Source organism: Eulemur rufifrons, chromosome 7 (assembly GCF_041146395.1).
Source record: "Eulemur rufifrons isolate Redbay chromosome 7, OSU_ERuf_1, whole genome shotgun sequence".
Classification (NCBI taxonomy): domain Eukaryota; kingdom Metazoa; phylum Chordata; class Mammalia; order Primates; family Lemuridae; genus Eulemur; species Eulemur rufifrons.
Genome location: NC_090989.1, coordinates 284,361,132 through 284,378,384, shown reverse-complemented (window position 1 = coordinate 284,378,384; position 17,253 = coordinate 284,361,132). Strand labels below are relative to the sequence as shown.

The 17,253-nt window shown below is 64.8% G+C and overlaps 1 protein-coding gene across 3 annotated transcripts in view; it reads right to left on the bottom strand.

The window, feature by feature from the left end:
* Positions 1–17,253, bottom strand: part of VAV2 (vav guanine nucleotide exchange factor 2) — a 150,471-nt gene that overhangs the window by 17,316 nt on the left and 115,902 nt on the right. For 2 of the 3 annotated variants that reach the window (XM_069477063.1, XM_069477065.1), the window contains exons 8-15: positions 16,636–16,736; positions 10,377–10,476; positions 9,339–9,434; positions 8,589–8,657; positions 5,881–5,967; positions 3,802–3,887; positions 2,891–3,023; positions 572–681 (exon numbers count right to left, since the gene is read on the bottom strand). In XM_069477063.1, the coding sequence (XP_069333164.1) occupies positions 572–681; positions 2,891–3,023; positions 3,802–3,887; positions 5,881–5,967; positions 8,589–8,657; positions 9,339–9,434; positions 10,377–10,476; positions 16,636–16,736 (782 nt within the window). Of the gene's footprint in view, positions 1–571; positions 682–1,881; positions 1,897–2,890; positions 3,024–3,801; positions 3,888–5,880; positions 5,968–8,588; positions 8,658–9,338; positions 9,435–10,376; positions 10,477–16,635; positions 16,737–17,253 lie in introns of all 3 variants that reach the window. The other variant, XM_069477064.1, reaches the window with a different exon arrangement.

Below are 17,253 nucleotides of genomic sequence, written 5' to 3'. Positions count from 1 at the left end.
ATACATAGAAAAAATTAGCCGGGCATGGTGGCGCATGCCTGTAGTCCCAGCTACTTGGGAGGCTGAGGCAGGAGGATTGCTTGATCCCAGGAGTTTGAGGTTGCTGTGAGCTAGGCTCACGCCACGGCACTCTAGTCCGGGTAACAGAGTGAGACTCTGTCTCAAAAAAAAAAAAAGAAAGAAAAGAAAAAAACAGGTGACGTGCCACCAGCCTGTAAGGCCCTGAAGATCAGGGTCACAGGAGTCCTCTGGTATCATGGCCACCCCTGGCCGGTCACTGCTCTGCTGGTCAGGTGTGCGGGGCTCAGCCTCCAAGACACCCAAGCCCATTCCAGCCAGGGACGGGGCCCACCTGGGACGGCTGTGGCAGATGGGGGCCCTCTGGCTCCAGGCAGACTGTAAGGCAGCTCGGATGCCGGCAGGTGGGCTGGAGCCCCTCTCCGCCTCTGGCGTTCCAACTCTGCCTCCCACCACCCTGCTCCAAGAGGGTCAACAGACCAAATCCAGCTGGGCTTCCAACTCCTCACACCGCACTTCTGGGTTGGGCAGGGGCCTGCGTCCCAGCACTCACATGGCCATCTCGAACTGCTCCATCCACTTCCTCTTCATGTCCTCCGTCTTGCAGAAAAACTGGAAGCCTTGCTTTCCTTGAAGGTGAATCAAGTAGAAGCCATAGGACCACTGTAGGGGGACAGGGACACACTGGCAACTGGGACGGCTTTGGGCACATTGGCATGTGCACACGTGTGTGCTTCCCTGTGCTGTGTAAGCACACACGTGTGCATGTGCATACGCACACATGCACGGGTGCCTTGCCTGTGTAAACACGTTCTCACGTGCATGCACACGTGTGCCTGTGTGCTCACACCCTCTCCCGTGTGTGAGTATGTGCACTGGTACATGCATGCTGTGTGCATGTATGTACTTATGCCTGCATGCCGACTATGCAGTGTACCCATGACTGTGTCTGAGTGTGCACACCACTCTCGTGCCTGCTTACACTTGTGTTTGATCCTGCGTGTGCAGGTGTTCCATGTGTGCCATGCATGTGCCTGTGTGTGTCCACATGCTGTCACATGGGCACATGCACGTACACGGGGTTATCTGCATTCCTTCCAATGTCTGTGTGCAAGGATGCTCCGCTGTGTGCAAACGTACATGCGTGTGTAAGAGGGCGCAGGTCCCTAGGAAGCGTGTGCTGCAGAACTTGCCCAGGGCCCTGCCACAGTCCTCACCACTTTCATTTCCTAAACATGAAGCTACAGACACTCCTCTGAAGTAAACAACAGAACAAGCAGGCAGCGGATGGCCCTGGGCAGGTGCCCCGTCACCCTGCCTGCAGCTGCCCTCCCCTGCCTGCTTCCCCGGCCACAGCAGGCCTGGCCCTGTCTCAGGGAGAGGCTCTCAGGGGCCAGAGAGGGTTTGGAAAGTCTGAGCCCACTGGGTTAGAAAAGATGGAGGGGGAGAGGGAGGGAGGAGGTGGGAGGGAGGAGGTGGGAGGAGGGAGGAGTGGAGGAGGAGTGGAGAGGGGAAGGGGGGAAGGCAGGGGCAGGAGGACAGAAAGAACACAGAAAAGCAAAGAGGCTGACGGGGCTGGAGAGGTCAAGGAACCCCAACAGGCTCTTGGGCAACTTCTGCCCCTTGACCTCCAGGGACTGGGGGTAGGTACATGGGGCTTCGTTTCTCACTTTTGGTAACCGGCAAATTTTTAACCACGGATACACATCATTTCATAACTAAGAGACCGCGGAGAGTGACCTAGAGCCGTTTTGAAGAAAGAAAAGAAAGAACCTAGGGGAGGAAGAGGAGAGAAAACTGGCCCATGGCTCCGCGTCGGGCGGCAAGGTCAGGCCGGGCGACGGGGCCTGGCACGGTGCTTACCATTTTCCCATGCGCCTGGGAGGCATGAGGAAGGGAGGAAGGGGAGACGAGGTCAGCGAGAGGCCTGGCCCCACGGGACGCCGGCCCTGTCATGTGGGGCGCCCAGGAAAGGGCTTTCCTCCCCTGGAGGGGCAGGTGTTGGAGGCTGGGACCCAGAAGGCCACGTCCTCAGGCCGCCGCCTCTTGTGCCCTGTTACTTGTTTTGGACATCAGGACCCGACAGCTCCCCGGGTCCTGCACGCTCCGAAGGCCGGGCCTGGAGTTTCAGCGTGTGGGCTCCTGGGCCCCACACCCAGCCAGGGCCACACAGGAGCTGCTCAGCGCCCTGCAAGAGCCTCCACTGAGCAAGACTGAATGAGAGAGGGAGGTAGCGCACCCCTGCAGCCACGGCCACACCCCTACAGCTATAGGGCCTGCTCCCTGTAGCCATAGCCCCACCCCTGCATCATGGCCCCACCCCCTATAGCCATGAGCCCCATCCCTTCAGCTATGATCCCGCCCCTATAGCTATGGGCCCGCCCCCTGCAGCCACAGCCCCACCCCCTGCACTCATGGCCCCACCCCCACAGCTACGGGCCCAGGTCTGCACATCAGAGCTTTTGACAGGCCACAGCCAGGCCCACCCACAGCCGTCTTCCAAACAGGGCAGAGGTGGAGAGGGGAGAGAAAGGCACCTGGCTACAAGGGACAGCATGGGCTGGAATCAGGCTGGTCAAGGTCAAAGGGCCCACTCTCACTACAGGCCTTATGCAGGGCCTCTCCCCTCTGCCTCAGTCTCTCCATGGGGGAGCCAGGATCCTGATGGCGCCCACCCCCTGGGGAGTGCTGGGCCCGGCACACGCGGCCGGCACGAGCAGCAGTCACAGTGACAAGGCGATGCTTGGGGAGGCCTTCTGCCCGCCCCCGCCCTCGGTCAGGGCACGTCAACTCGTTTCACCTGGTCTGGGACCCAGCGCCTGTCCCCAAGGCCACCCCAGCCGCGCCTGGCCTGCGAGTCTGCAGGGCCCACCTTCTTGATGTCCTTGTTGTTCATGGGGTCGTCCGTCATCTTGTGGAAGAGCAGCTCGATGATATCCTTCAGCTCGTAGCTGTAGCCCCTCCGTTTGCAGATGATGACCACCTTGTCAAACAGGAACAGGTACCTGGCCAGACGGTGCGACCAGGGCCGTCAGCTCACCAGCGCAGGACAGCCGGCGAGCACCTGCCGCCCCGCGACCGGCCCAGCCTGGGGGCCTCCGCGCAGGCCGCCCGCTCCTGAGGGCCAGCCCTGCCTGGCCCACCCGCTAACTTCCGTCAGTCTGTGTCGCTCCGCCAGGAAGCCCTCCCGGCCCCCACCCCTGCGACTGCGGCTGGTCCGCAGCCCTTCAAAGGGGCGTCTCCCGGACACAGGCCGTCCTCACAGCGCTGGCCCTGAGGGTCACAGCCAGGTCACATCTCCACGTCCCCCCCAGACGTGGGGCCCCTGAGAGGGCAGGACCTGTAACTGCCGTGGCCCCAGCCCTCGCACACGTGGGTGCACGTGGAACACACGGAGCAAGCACGGATCGTGCGGCGTGTCCCAGCCTCCAGGTCACCTGCCCACGCACTCCCCGCAGACGCGCACAGAGCTTGGCCGGCCACTCTGGGTCTGTCTTGGCGGAGAGATCGCAGGGCCGGCCCTGCTCTTGGCCGCCCCCAGCCCAGCGCCCGTCACAGGCAGGGCAGCCCCACCCCGTGGCAGCCGCTCCTGACGCAGCTCCCTGACGCTCTCAAAGAAAGGGAGGAAGCGATTAAAACTGAACGACACAAAGCCACCAGGCAGGCCGCTCCTTCCCCAGGAAGGCGCTGTTTCCAGAACCACTTAGGAGCGGGGCTTCCGGGATGCAGAGCCAGACTGCTACCGGCCCCGGCCCCGCAGCCACTGATCCCCGCTCAGCTCACCTGTCTTGCTTGGTGTGGTTGACTATGGACCGGACTTTGAGCTCCCCGTCGATCTTTGGCCTTCCGTATTCCTCCAGTTTCACTTGCTGGAAAAGACAGCGAGAGGCATCAGCACGGCCTGCCGGAGCGGCCCTCGTCCTCCAGCACGGAGCAAGGGCAGGCGTGCACACGCCCGCTGCGGTCTTCTCCACGGGAACCAGAGGGACAGAAAGGGAAAGGAACCCAGTGGTCCCGGCTGGTGCTTAGACAAGGGGTACAGCAGCTGCAGGAGGGACGGGCCCTGGCGCCTCGGACCCCTCCCTGGCCAGCCTGCGGAGGACGCCCTTCAGCTCTGGGAACGCAGAGACCGACGTCTCGGTCGCATCCACAGGCCACTGCTGCGTGGAGCCGGAACAGGACCTGGCAGGAAGAGCCAGACGGCCAGCCCCGCGCACCGAGCGAGAGAGAACAACGGCGCTTATCCCGGAGGGCGGGCGGGGGCCTGCGGCGGTCGGCCTTCCACAGGGAGAGGCTTCGAGTCAGCCCACTCCGCTGCTGAGTGCTGAGATCCTGCTTCCTCTTGTACTTGGTTGTATCTCTGCTGCTCTCCAGACCTCCGGACGCAGGCAGAGCTTCCCCTTGACACGCTCCCCAAGGGAAGCGTCTATGCAGACGTGAGGTGGAGGGACACACTCCTGAACGTAAACAGGGCTGAGGAACGGTCTCGCTGAGGGTGGTGCCCAAGGGTGGCTCTGGTGTCACACGCGGCGGAGTGCGCACCCGCTGGCCCCTCCGTTCCTCACCTCTAAGGTGCGGAGGCGAGAGCGCCACCTCGCCCGCGGGGGGGTTTGGAGGCAGCGCCAGGGCCTGGCTCACGGACTGCCCCACCCCTGCTGACAGCTGCTGTCTTATTCTGGTTATTGAATGAACATGCATCCCTCGTGTGTGAAAACGTGAAAAACAAAACCAACTGCTTTCCTCGTGTTCCAGAAGCAAAGCCCACCCACTGCGCAGCGTTCAGAAATGCCACGTGTGGAGCAGGAGGCACACCGGGGCCCTCCCGGCACCAACGGCGCGGGCACAGTCGTCCTCAGCCTCCACACTCAGACGTTTTTCTTTCTTTCTAAAACGAAGAAAAAGGGGCAGAAACATAATGCCGTTCGGTGACTTCTCGTCTTGCTTTCACTGACGGGACATTGTGGACATTTTCCGTGTGCGCAGGGAGTTCTCTCTGGGTTCTTCGGGCCCCGGGCCCCACAGCTGGCCAAGGCATCTGGGGCCTTCCTCTGCCAAAGCTGCCGGGCCTGCGAAACTCACCGCAGGGAAGATGCTGGCAAAAAAGCCAGTGGTTCCCAACCAGGGTGGCTGTGCACCCAGGGGACATCCCGCAGCGTCTGCAGACACAGCTGGTTGTCACCAATCGGTGGGGGTGGGTGCAACGGGCACCTGCGGGTGAGGCCAGGGAGCCGTGCGGCGTCCATAGTGCACAGATGGGTCCCACGACCAAGAACGGTCCGGCCCAGACGTCCAGAGCGTGAGGTGGAGAAACACGGGTTGACAACCAGCCGATCCCGGAGGAGCCGGCACTGGCTGGCACGGCCCGCGCAGCGTGTGCATCCCGCGATGCACCCCCTCTCCCCAAGTAGGACGTGACGGCCTCCGACGGAGCAGGCTGGGGACAGGGTCCCCTGAGGCATCGCCAGCCTGATCACATCCGAGGTGCGGGGTGACCGCAGGCCCCACCCTCCCTGGGACCCAACCCCTGCACCGCCTCCTGCAGGCGCAAGGTGAGGGTGGGCTGCAGCCCGTGGACGCCGGGAGCCGCGGCTCTCCTCCTGGACCCGAGGCGTCTCCGTTCAGGGGCCGGGTGGTCAACACCATCCCCCGTCCCTGTCCCTTGGCAGAGGGCCGTCCTCCGCACACCGGCACCGGGGTTGGCCGACACGGGTGAAGAAGAGTGACCACCACACGCCCCAGATGGGATCTGGAAGCCGCTGGCACCACCCTCTGGCCGTGGACACGGTGGAAGTTGGGACTGTGATATCACAGACACGCCGTTCTGGTCACCCTGCCCTGGCCCGAAGGGTCGGTTGCACTCACCAAGTTTTCTATAGAACTCTGAAATTCGCTGATTTTCTTTAAGGTCTCCTTGTCCCGTTTAACTTCGTTGATGTACATGGCCAAGTCCTGAAACAATAGAACCGGGTCAGCGGCGCTGGCGGTGTGAGGGGCTCAGCCCCAGCCCCCACGTCCTGATGGGCTGCCTGGAGACAAGGTGACCCTCTCCCAACAGACGAGAGACCCGGGGCAGGGAGGGAACACACCGTCCCAAAGCTGCTCACCTTGGGGACAAGGCCCAGGCCCACACTCCCAGCCAGGGCGGCTTCATTCTGCCCTGACACGCCCCTCCTCTTGGTCAGAAGAGAAGCCACATCAGGCCACGAAGAGCCGACTAGATGGGACTGACCCACGTCTCCACTCTTGGGAAGCCCCCGGGGCCCCACCGAGCACCACCTCCCCTCGGGGCCTGGGCGGAGCGAGGGCTCAGCAAGTCCCTCTGCTCAGGTCTGGGGGTTCCCCTCTGGCGCCCATCCGCCTGGCTGCAACCTCCCCGCCGGCCGCCAGAGAGCAGCACCCACTTGGGAAAGTGCGCAGCGTCCGGGCAAGGCGGGCAAGGCACCAGGGCCCCGCAGGCGGCCACCCGGCCCACGGGGCTGCAGGGCGGAAATCCCGTCCCGGTGGGGGAGGGGCCGCACTGTCTCCATCCGCAGCTGCCCTCGGGCCCAGGGTGGGCAGGAGGACACCCCCGTTCCTGGCCCCGGGAGACCTCACTGTCCGCACCCCCAGCCTCCACTCCCGGCAGGACGGAGCCTCCCTGAGGGAAGGGAGCTGCTTCTCGTCCATTTGCCTTTAAAAGGAGAAACAGGTTCCCAGAGACAAAGAGCCCGATGGCAGGGACAGCATCTGAGCTCCTGAGGCAGAAACCATGGCCAGTCCAGCCACTCTGGTCGCAGCACCCCTGGCGTGGGGCAGGGCGAGTGGACGCTGCAGAACGGGCCAGCGGGCGAGAGGAACACCTGCTCTGACACACACGCAGGACTAGAATCAGTCTACGGAGCTCAGACCTGTCACTGCAACTTCCACGGGGACAAATCTCGGGTCCAGAGAGGCAGAGCGGCCACCCGAGGCACTGCCTTCCGAGGAGTGAGCTCTCAGTCCCCAGGGGAAATCAAGCTCAACTACAGTGACAGCTCCCACGGCATGCTGGGAGCGGGTGGGGAGACTGGCAATCCCCAGCCCTCGAGTCTCTCGCTGTGGTCCAGGGGCTCTCAGGACGCGCAGGGCGGGCCGGGTTCTTTGTGGGGCACCGGCGGCTACACTCTCCAGGGCCCCCGAGCCGCCCTGCTGGCGAGAACCCCAGCACTGGGTGTGCGGAACACAGGCCACGCTCGGGCTCCGGCCACAGCCCACCGCACCTGCTGTCGCCGTCTCGCAGCCCCGGATCCTCGCTGGCTCACGCGCCGTGGGGCTCACGGCAGACAGGCCGGCAGACAGGCCAGGCGGGTGTGGCGGGGACAGGTGGATTCGGGGCAGCACAGCCTGAGCTGAGAAAGTCCCCGGTCAGCCTGTCACAGCAGGAGGCATTGCTCCCCTGGGGCTCTCCCCCAGGTGCTGCCAGGGGACCCAAGCGGCAAGGGATCAGAGGTCTCTGACATCACGCACAAGGGCACGGGATTGGGGCGAATTGCTCCTAGACCACGAGGCCGGCTCAGAGACATCCCCACACAGACGGCCGAGCGGCGGGTCCTACTCCCCACCCCGGGGCCCAGTGGCAGCTGCAGGTGGAGACAGATTACAGCCCCTCCCTCACCAGGAAGGAGCCCCTTAAAAGGGTACTTGGGGAGGGGACGAAGGCCCAGAGCCCAGGAAGCTGCTGGGGGGCACAGGTCAGGGCAGCAGCCCTGCGGAGGAGCTGGTAGACGTCATCCTCCCACGCACTGGGCACTGTGCCCGGCCTGGGGACACAAGTGACCAGGACCAGCACAGTGGCTGGGGAGGGGTGGCATGAACAAGTCTGCCCAGGGGTCTGGGGTCAGAGTCCCGGGGTCCAGGGCCCAGGGAGTGGGGGACATCCTGGCGGGGAAGTGCTGTGCTCATGGCAAAGGCTGAGGACGCGCGGGAGGAAGGGCGGCCTGAGCGAACACCCAGCGGTGGTCAAGCGTACGGCACATTCCGGAGCCCGGAGTCCAAGCCTGCCTGGAACCGGGCACTTGGGGCAAACACGCTGAAAGGTCAGGAGCAAGTGCCCGTGGAAGGCCTCGAGTGCCAGGGCGAGAAGCCCGTGCCTGGTCGGGGCAGCGGGAGTCACGGAAGTTTCCTGAGCAGGGAGTGACATGAGCTGAGCTTGCCGACACTGGGGGAGGCGAGACTGGCCCTGAGATAGGAGCAAAAGAGGCTCGGGCAGGCGGCAGAGCGAGGGCTGGGGTGGGGGGCCACTTCAGAAGCAGAGCCTCAGGGCTGGGCACCCGGAGGGCTGGGGAAGCAGGGGGAGGAGGCTCCCGGGAGTCCTCGCTGGCCAGGGGAGGCTGGGGGGAGACGCCGGGGAGCACCCGGCCTGCAGTCCCTGCACCCTCCCCCTCTGCCTCCCACGGCTCACCCGTCGTCTGCCCTGACGCCTGCCATCCAGGGAAAGGTCTAGGTCACAACCGCGGCTCGTTAAGGATCCCCATTCGAGTCCAAGTAGGCAGGCGTGGTGTGGTTGGCCCCACGCTGCCCTGGCCACTCCCTGCCTCAGTTTACCCACCCACCTGCATGGCTTCCAGCGCTTCTTTGAGCTGTTGCCTCTCGGGCCGGTCAGTAGAATGGCTCAGAAGTTCCTAGCAGGGTGAGAGGGGCGTCGGTGTGACCCCGAGGGGATCCCGGCCCCTGCCCTCGCCCCCGCCTGGTGTGTGTGCACAGAGCAAGGTGGTGCTCAGGACCAAGCCACCCCACCCACGGCCCCGGTGCTCGTTCAGCTGCCCAACTCCAAAAGCCAGAAAATGCTGACCCCCTACACAGCGGACACCCCACTTAGCAGGGCGCTCCAAAATCTTGTGGATAATGGGGGCGGGGGGCGTACCGTGGGAAGGGAATCTACGGCAGCCCCCGCAGGGCACTGCGCTGGCAGGTCACAATGAGTCACCAAGAGCCTCACAGAAACAAGGGTCTCCCTCCCAGGCCTGTCTCTCCTGAAGGCCTTCCTATTTCCATCTCCACGTGGCTACCAGGAAGCTCAGAGACTTGGTTCACTGACCAACCACAGCAGCTCTCTGACTCCTGGTCTGAGGATGCTTTTCTGTCTTTTTCAGTCTCTCGGACCAGTTACTGACCTTCCTCATCATTTTCCTGTATTTACTGTGGTAACGATCACGTGTGTTCAGCGTGACTATAAGCTAAGTACAAACTTATGTGATTTGTTTACATTCAGCTTGATCTGTCTGGGGGCCGTGGCCCATGCCCAGGAGGCTGCGCGTGATGCCGGCAGGGACGGCCATGCCGGGGCCTTGCGGGAGCCTCACCTTCAGGAGGAGGTGGTACTTGAGCACCCTCTGCATGGGCACCACGAGCAGGTCTTGCAGCTTGAACTTCCCGTCCTGGACCTTCAGTGTGCACTCCTGGGGGGCGACCAGGCGGTGAGGGGCACCCTCCCCCAGGAGCGCCTGCCCACACGCCGGCCCCCGGGCCTGGCCCAGGTGTCTAGTCCTTCTCTGGCCGGGCTCCCAACACTAGTCCACGAACCGCGTGTGTGCGGGGGCAGGGGGTGGGGGTGGTGACAGCAGGGGGCGGGGACAGGCCATCCTTCCCACCCTGAGGCGTCTGCACTGGGCCGGCCAGACGCAGCCAGACACAGGGATTCTAAAGGACCCCCTGGCCTGGTGCCCACCGGGACTGCCTGGACGTGGCTGTGTCCTCCTCTGGGCCAGGTCCTTCGGAGAAGGGCAGTGGCCTCCCCCAGCCATCCCCATCTCCCGCCTGGTCTCCGGGAGAACCAGGCGGGGATCTTGGGCAGAGCTGTGGGGTCACCAGGAACCCCAGGGGTGGCCTGGACTCGGGGGCATGGAGCATGTCCTGGGGAACATCCTGCCCGCCACTGCCTGAGCACCAGGCTCCTCTGTGGGGACAGGTCTCACTGACCAGGCGAAGCACAGAAACCGCGGCTGGGCACAGGGCGCCTGGGGAGGGGCTCCTGTGAGAACCACAGACCGGCCTGGGCTGAGGATGTGGGGGGTGGCCCGCAGCTCCCAGCACATGTCACCGGGGTCCCCTGGGTCAGCAGAGGCCAAGGTCAGGGGTGGGTCACAGCACCTTGCTGGGTTGGATTTGGTCCCAATGCCGTTCCTCCGTGGCACCCTGGGGACTCAGGCTGTGTTCCCACCCAAGACAGTGACCTCAGCCCAGCCCACTCCCCCTCAAACAGAATACAAAGAAAAATAGTCTGCAAAAAGCGATTACGTCACCACCCCCAGCCCCACCTCCCCAGAGAGTGGGCAGGAGAGAGGCTGGTGCTACGCGCTCCGGCCAGCGAGCTGCGCCCTCGGTGCCGGGGACCCCCTCACCTCGACCTTCTGCCTGAAGTCCTCCCGGCTGGCCAGCAGCTGGTTCAGCGTGTTCTGGGCGTGCTCCATGTGGCTGCAGTACTCCCCGTAGATCAGGAGCCTGCAGGGTGTACACGCACACGCGGTTAGTAAGGCCCTCACGGCGGCAGGGAGCCCGTGTGTGTCTGTCACGGCCGACGGGTCTCTCCCCTGACAGCTCCTCGCCCGTTAACATGTCTCACGGTTTTGTTCTTCCCACGTGGCTGCCTGTGGCTCCTTCCCCCGCCCTTCCTGAAGTGCCGCCAGGCCAAGGGGGCTGCCAGAGGCTGGGAAAGGGGGCTCTGCTCTCCCCGAGCCCGGGAGGACCCTTCTGTGGTTCTATCTCAGGTCATGGCTGGGCTCGGGGGGAGTTCTTGAGCCCCCATGCCACCCCTGGACTCCCCAGGGCTGACGGACCCCAGGAAGCCTCGGACTCATGCCCCAGGCCCTGAGCACGGAGCCTGGCCTGGCCGTGGCTCCCTGGCGCTGTGCCAGGTCGGGGGCTGTGTTACCCCATTGCTTCCACATGGCATGGGGATTCCACGAGCAGGTGACGTCAGCACTGAGCACCCCACTCCTCGTCCAGGGGAGGGGCGTGGCTGTGTGGCCCCCAGGGTCTGAGGGGAACAGCAGGTCCAGGAGGAGGAGCCCTCAGGCACCGTCCCTCCCGCAGCCATCACCGTCTCTCCTGTCACTGACTCTCACCTCGGTGCCTTGCACGCTGTCTTTGGTCACAACACCTCTTTAGTCCCCAACTGGGCCCACGAGCTGTCCCCCAGGGCTGACATCTCTATTATCCGGAACCCCGGGTTCCTGGCCTCTGGAACCCCAGGATTTCAGTTACAGGAAACTTCACCTTGAGAACCCTGTCCCTGTCACCCCATGACAGGGAAGCCCACAGGCTTCCTCGAGCCAGAAGATGATGTCACGGCCACAGGATGAGAGAGCCGCCACTCTCCAGGGCTACCGCTGCCGGGTGCTTCACTGACGGTGTTATGACCCCCTGAACCACTCGCCAAGGTGGGAGCGATCAGCCCCAGTCTTTAGGCAGGGAAACCGAGGCCTCAGTGAACTTGCTAAGGGTCACCAGTTAATGGGTGACAGTCTGGCCTCCAAGGCTGGGCCTGTCCACAGCGTTCCAGTGGGACCCACTCTCTGGGAGTGCTGTGTCCGCAAATGTCGTCCCAACTTTGGAGCTCTGAGCTCGTCAGAACAAAGCGGTGGCTGGGTGACGCTGTGCCCCAGGAACACGTCACTTCAGAGCTGGCTCAGGCACAGGACAGACGTCACTGTCCTCACACACATGGTCAGGGGATCCTGAGGTCCCAAGACCCGTCAGGGCCTGCACGTGGGGCCCCGCTGTGGGCACGTTCTCAGGCCACCCTGAGATTCTCCCCTGCACAGGCCTGTGGGGAAGCCTCCAGCACCGCGAGGCCGAGACTCCGACTCCAAGAAAAACGTGACTCTGGTCCTGGAGCAGCACAGGTGCTCCCCCTTCCCGCCACTGCGAAGTAGAGCACATGGCCAGGCTCCGCGTGGGCAGAGGGGGACGTGGGCCCTGGGTGTGGCACCTGTGTGGACGTGTCCCCACAGCCACACGCACCACGGCTGGGTCCTGTGTCCACAGGCAGGGGCAGGGTCCTGGGTGTGGCACCATGTGGACGTGTCTCCACGCTGCGCAGCGCCCACCTCCCTGTCCGGCACCACGGCGTGTGCTGACCAGGACCCCAGCCCTGAGTCTTGTTATTAAATCGAGAATTTTAATATGAAAGTTGATTAAAACCCACCATCTCTGGAAGCAATTAGGGTAAAGGTTTCTTCCCCTTTCAAAAACTGAATAAAAGCCTCAGGAGCCCCGGCCACAGCAGGAGGGGAGGGGCACAGAGGGACGTCTGCGAGGCCACCGGCCGGTCTGGAGGATGAACCAGACAGGACACTGGGACGGCCGGCGGGCTCCGGCGTCCCCTCGGCTCGGCGTGGCTCCTCCAGCCGGCGAGAGCAGTCGTGGTGCCCGGAACACACGCCGCACCCCGTGCGTCACTCAGCACCTGGGCTGGACACCCCAGGGCTGCAGCTGTCACCGGGCCACCAATGGGGACGTGGAGGCTCAGACAGGACTGGAGACTTGCCCAAGGCCCCAAGGCTCTCATCAGCCGAGAACGGACTCAGACGAGCTGTAACTGACCCCAAAACCCAGGTCCCTGGGCCGCCCCGCGCCGCCTCCTGAGCTCTGCTGCCCACGGAGGACGGCCCAGAACCACCACAGGGAACCACGGGGACCCTGCCACCCTCAGGCCCCCAGCCCATCCCATGGCCCCTTGGGAAAGAGCCTCCCAGCCTGGCCTGGGGACCAAGGTGTAGAGGCCGGTGGGGGGAGCGACCTTCGCCCCATTCAGACCCCCCGAGGCAGCCTGGAGGCGGGAGGGTGGGTTGGGGGAGGAGGAGGCTGAAGGCTGAGAAATAAGCCCCCTCATGCAGCGTCCCCCCCACACAGTGTTATTTGCGGGTGCTGGGGACATGGGCAAGGCCCACGGGGTCACGTGGACACCCCACCGCCTGCTGATGTTCCCACACGCCCCATGGCCACTGTACACTCAGGCACTCGTCCACAGGTGCGGCTAAGCTGGCCCCAGTGACAGCCTGGCCCTCCCTCTCCGGGGTGGGCTGGTGCTGAATCCCAGTGGACGCAGGCCCCGTGACAGCAGCTCCGGACTGGCTGAGCCAGCCTGAGCCCCTTAGACGCTGCGCTCTGCCTGGGTAGCCGGGGCCCAGGTTGGGCAGAGAAGGAGCTGGAAGGGGCTTTCCTCACACCACACCCACCAGGGCCCCCACACCAGCCACAGCACAGCTGCGTTGGCAGCCTTCTCCACCTGGCAAACTTCTATACATCCCTCAGCACCTTTTTGTCTCACTGCCTTCTCCATGTCACCTCCTCCCCACCCCTAGGCCCAGCAGGGCCAGATGCAGAAGCAAGGACACGGGTCTGGGGCAGCAGGGCAGAGGCCTATCCATCTGGGCGGGAGCCCGTGGAGGAGCCCACGCCGGGTCACCCCCACCCCTGCCCAGCAGCTTTGCGCTCCTGGGACGCCTCACTCCTCCCCTTACCCCACATCCCGCTTGGAGCCCGGGCCAGCACCAGGCCCCCACCCAGCGCTGTGTGGCCATGGCCACAGGCCTGCACACAGGTCCTCCCCCCGCCGGGTAAATGGACGGGGAGAGGACACCGCGGCCTGCGCAGGGAGCGGGGCAGACGCTGCTGGGGAAGGGCGGGCCTCCGCTGGGGAAGGGCGGGCCTCCGCTGGGGAAGGGCGGGCCTCCGCTGGGGAAGGGCAGCCTCCGCTGGGGAAGGGCAGCCTCCGCTGGGGAAGGGCCGGCCTCCGCTGGGGAAGGGCCGGCCTCCGCTAGGAAGCTGAAAGGCCGGGCGCACCGCACACGCGGCCTTGCTGCACCCTCAGGAGCGCCACCTTCAGGACAGGTGCTACGGCCCAGAGGTGACTGCATTCTGAGGTCGCCCAGCAACCAGCTGGCAGGACCAGATTCCAAAGCGAACCCACGTGGCTCCCAGGCCCGGTGCCCCCGCCCCACGGTGAGGCCCCTGCAGGGACACTCTCAGCCTCGGGGCCTGAGCCCTGGTCCCCCAGCCCAGCTGCAGCGCCGACGGCAGCGGCTGCCCTCCCTCCCCTGGCGGCCCCGTGGGCACCTGAGGCAGAGAAGGAACCAGACCAGGACCAGCTGGCCGGCCCCGTGACACCTGCCTTGTGCCTGGTGGACACAGTGAAACCAATGTTAGACTCCGCCTCCAGCAAAGCAGCCCCACTGTGTGAAGCCACTATAGTTGTGGTCACTGTCACAGTCACCCCAGGACATGCACACGGATGCCTGCATCCCCACCCAGGGCACAGCTGTCCCGAGCACCTGCCCCACGCCACACAGTGGGGGCCCCAGGGTCCCACGGGGGCTTTTCTTTGAAAATCCCGAGTGAGTCTGAGCCTCTGGAGGAGACCATTAAGGAAGCAGAAGCCTGTAGGCCCCGTTTCAACCCTGAACATCCGCTTCTGTTGAGAAAAGTGACCCTACTTGGACATGAGGCCGCACCTGGGAGCTCCGGCCTGCCAGGGCGCCGGGCTAGGACGGCAGCCCCTCTGGCGCTGGCTGGCTGCGCCATGCACACCGTTCAGGTGCAAGTGATGCCTGCCATGACAGAGAAGACAGAAATCACCCCAAAGACCCAAGGGCCGTCACCTCGTGAGGCGCGAGCCATCCGCGTCCAGCGCTCTGCCCGGTTCCCGCGTCCACGAGTTAATGTTTGACGCAAGCTCAGTCTGTCTGGACCAGGGTCGTGTTGTCTCAACGTGACCGCTGAGCTCTGACCTCACGGAGGCAGCGGGAAGGCATCTCCTGGGAACGCCTGCGGCAGCCGTTTCCTCTCCCCGCGCAGGCCCAGCCTCCCCGCTGCAGGGACAGCCTACGGCAGGGTTCTGCGCAGGTGCAGGGACGAGCCGGGACCACGTGGGACATGGGACTAGACAGAGCCAGAGCTAAAGGCCTCCCGGCTTCACAGGCCCTGGGGCAGCCGCCCTGCCTGTGTCCCCAGGGCTGGCCCCTGTGCGCCTGCAGGTGCCTCTCCAGGTCACCTGCTCACCTTGCTCTCTGTCCTCGGTCACTGCCTGCTCCCGCCAGAAACCCCCAGCCCAGGGCCCCTGGACAGTGGGCTCTGGGACTGTCCCCTGAGGAGGGGAGATGGCTCCTCGCCTGGGGCCACAGAAGCACCTCTGGGTTCCCTGGGGAAGGTGCTGAGAGTCCAGGCCTGGGACTGTCCCCGCTGCCTCCGCAGTGACAGTGAGCTGAGCTGAGGTCCCCGGCGGACAGTGCAGGGGCCCCTCCTGCAGGTGAGGGACGGATGGACCCGGGGTCCCCACATGTGGGCCCAGGACTGCCATCAGACCCTTCACGCAGGGGACCCAGGAAGCCCCCAGGCGGCTCCGTGAGCAGCCGGGATCGGGAACACAGATCACTGCGGCTCCTTCTCCAGAGACTCTGAGGGACAGAGCACAGGGCACCGCCTCCCGAGGGGTCTCTCAGGATCCCCTCGGCTGAGAACCCATCTCCAAGCCCCTCCGTCGCCCCCTCACCCTCGTCGGCATCCGCGCTCTAAAGAAACGGCCGCCGAGGCTCGAGAGAGAGAAGCAGCAGCCCGAGACCTCCAGTGGGGAGGCAGAGCCACCCTGACCGCCGCCCCTCACAGCTGGTCAGAAGCTTCCAGAATCCCACTCCTTCCCCGCAGAGCTCCAGCGGAACAGTCTGGTCGCACACCCCCGGCATCAACGCACGGCACACCCAAGGGCTTAAAACCAGACCCAGATAAACACATGGAGGCCCCATACGGCGACGTTTTCTATCCAGGCGAGTTGTGACCTCCCCATGACGAGGGCCCAGGGCTTCAGAGGGGCCACCGAGGGGCACGATTAACGCGGTGGGCTCTGGCAGTGTTGGGCCAGCCCCACCTCTGCGGCTGGACACAGGCCGAGTGCCTGCTGCAGCTCCACGGAGGACTGGGGGCCACCGGTGGGTCCCCGAGGTTACGGACCCGCGACGGGAGTCTTTTGCTGGGCGTGGGCAGCCACGTGGGCAGCACGGCTCAGCTCCGATTCTCCCTTGGGAACCCAGACACAGATGCCACTCTGTCCCTGACTGACGGTGAAGAAAGTTGAAGTTTGGTGTCACATGTCGTCAGCAGAGTGGAGAAGGGGCCCAGCCCGGGAACCCCAGAACTGAGGCCTCAGCCACAGCACAGTTCACTGCCCGCTGAGTCACTGCTCTGTCCCTGTGTCCCCAGACCCCTCACTCAGGCCCGCACAGAGCAGGCAGGTCTCTGTGACACCGAAAGCGGATGGGACACACTCATCTCCCCGCCCCGGGGGAGAGCCCTTGGGGTGCCCGACGGCCCCAGGACCCTCGAGGAGGGGCACCGTGATGCCACCACCATCAGCCTGCCACCCAGGCCCCACACGAGCGAGAGACACGGGGGTGCTGCAGGAGCCCCCGGGAGGCCCCCCAGGCTGGCACGGGTGGGGAGGGCAGTTTGCAAGTGAGGAGGGGTCCGGAGGGGGGTGGCCAGCGCCACAGAACGCCCCAGAGCCTGAGGCTCCCGCCCATGGAACCCCCACTGCTGTCCCGTCCCCAGGATAGGTCTTGAGAGGAGCCAGACGCTCTCCCACGGACGGACGCCACAGCCACTCACCTTTCCTTGAACTCGAGGAAGACCTTGGCCAGAGCGCCGCCCCCCGCCGTCACGGACACGCCGATGGCCCTCAGGAAGCTGTGGTGCACCCTGATCAGGTCCTGGGACAGAAAGGGCCATCAGCGCACCACCAGGCCCACCGAGGCGCCAGGGGCACGCCACCGTGACACACCCTGGCGGCTCTGCTGTGTCCATCAGGGGGGTCTGCGGGAGAGGCCTGGGGCTGGGCTGTACCTACATCCCCACTAAGAGCGGGCGTGACCCAGTAGAAGGTTCTACAGCACAGTGGCACCCGCTGTGTGGCTGGAGGGGACGCCCACAGCCGGCATCAGCCCGTCTGACACACCATGACCAGCCCAGGGCAGGCCCCCAGCCAGCACCCTGGGGCGCCCCCTTCCCGCCCCAGACCCTTCCTGTCTGTGGTCACTATCCTGGCCATGGCTCAGGGCAGGATGAACCCCGGGTCAGGCAGGGCACAGAGAGCAGGAAGCTCTGGGGTCTGGGTCAGCTTCATCCAGGACAGCGTGAGCAGAGCCCACCCGTCAAGCAGGCCAGAGGCTGAGGGAGGCGGGATGGAGCCACCCACATCAGGAAGAGCCAGGAGCACTGTGCTCCCAG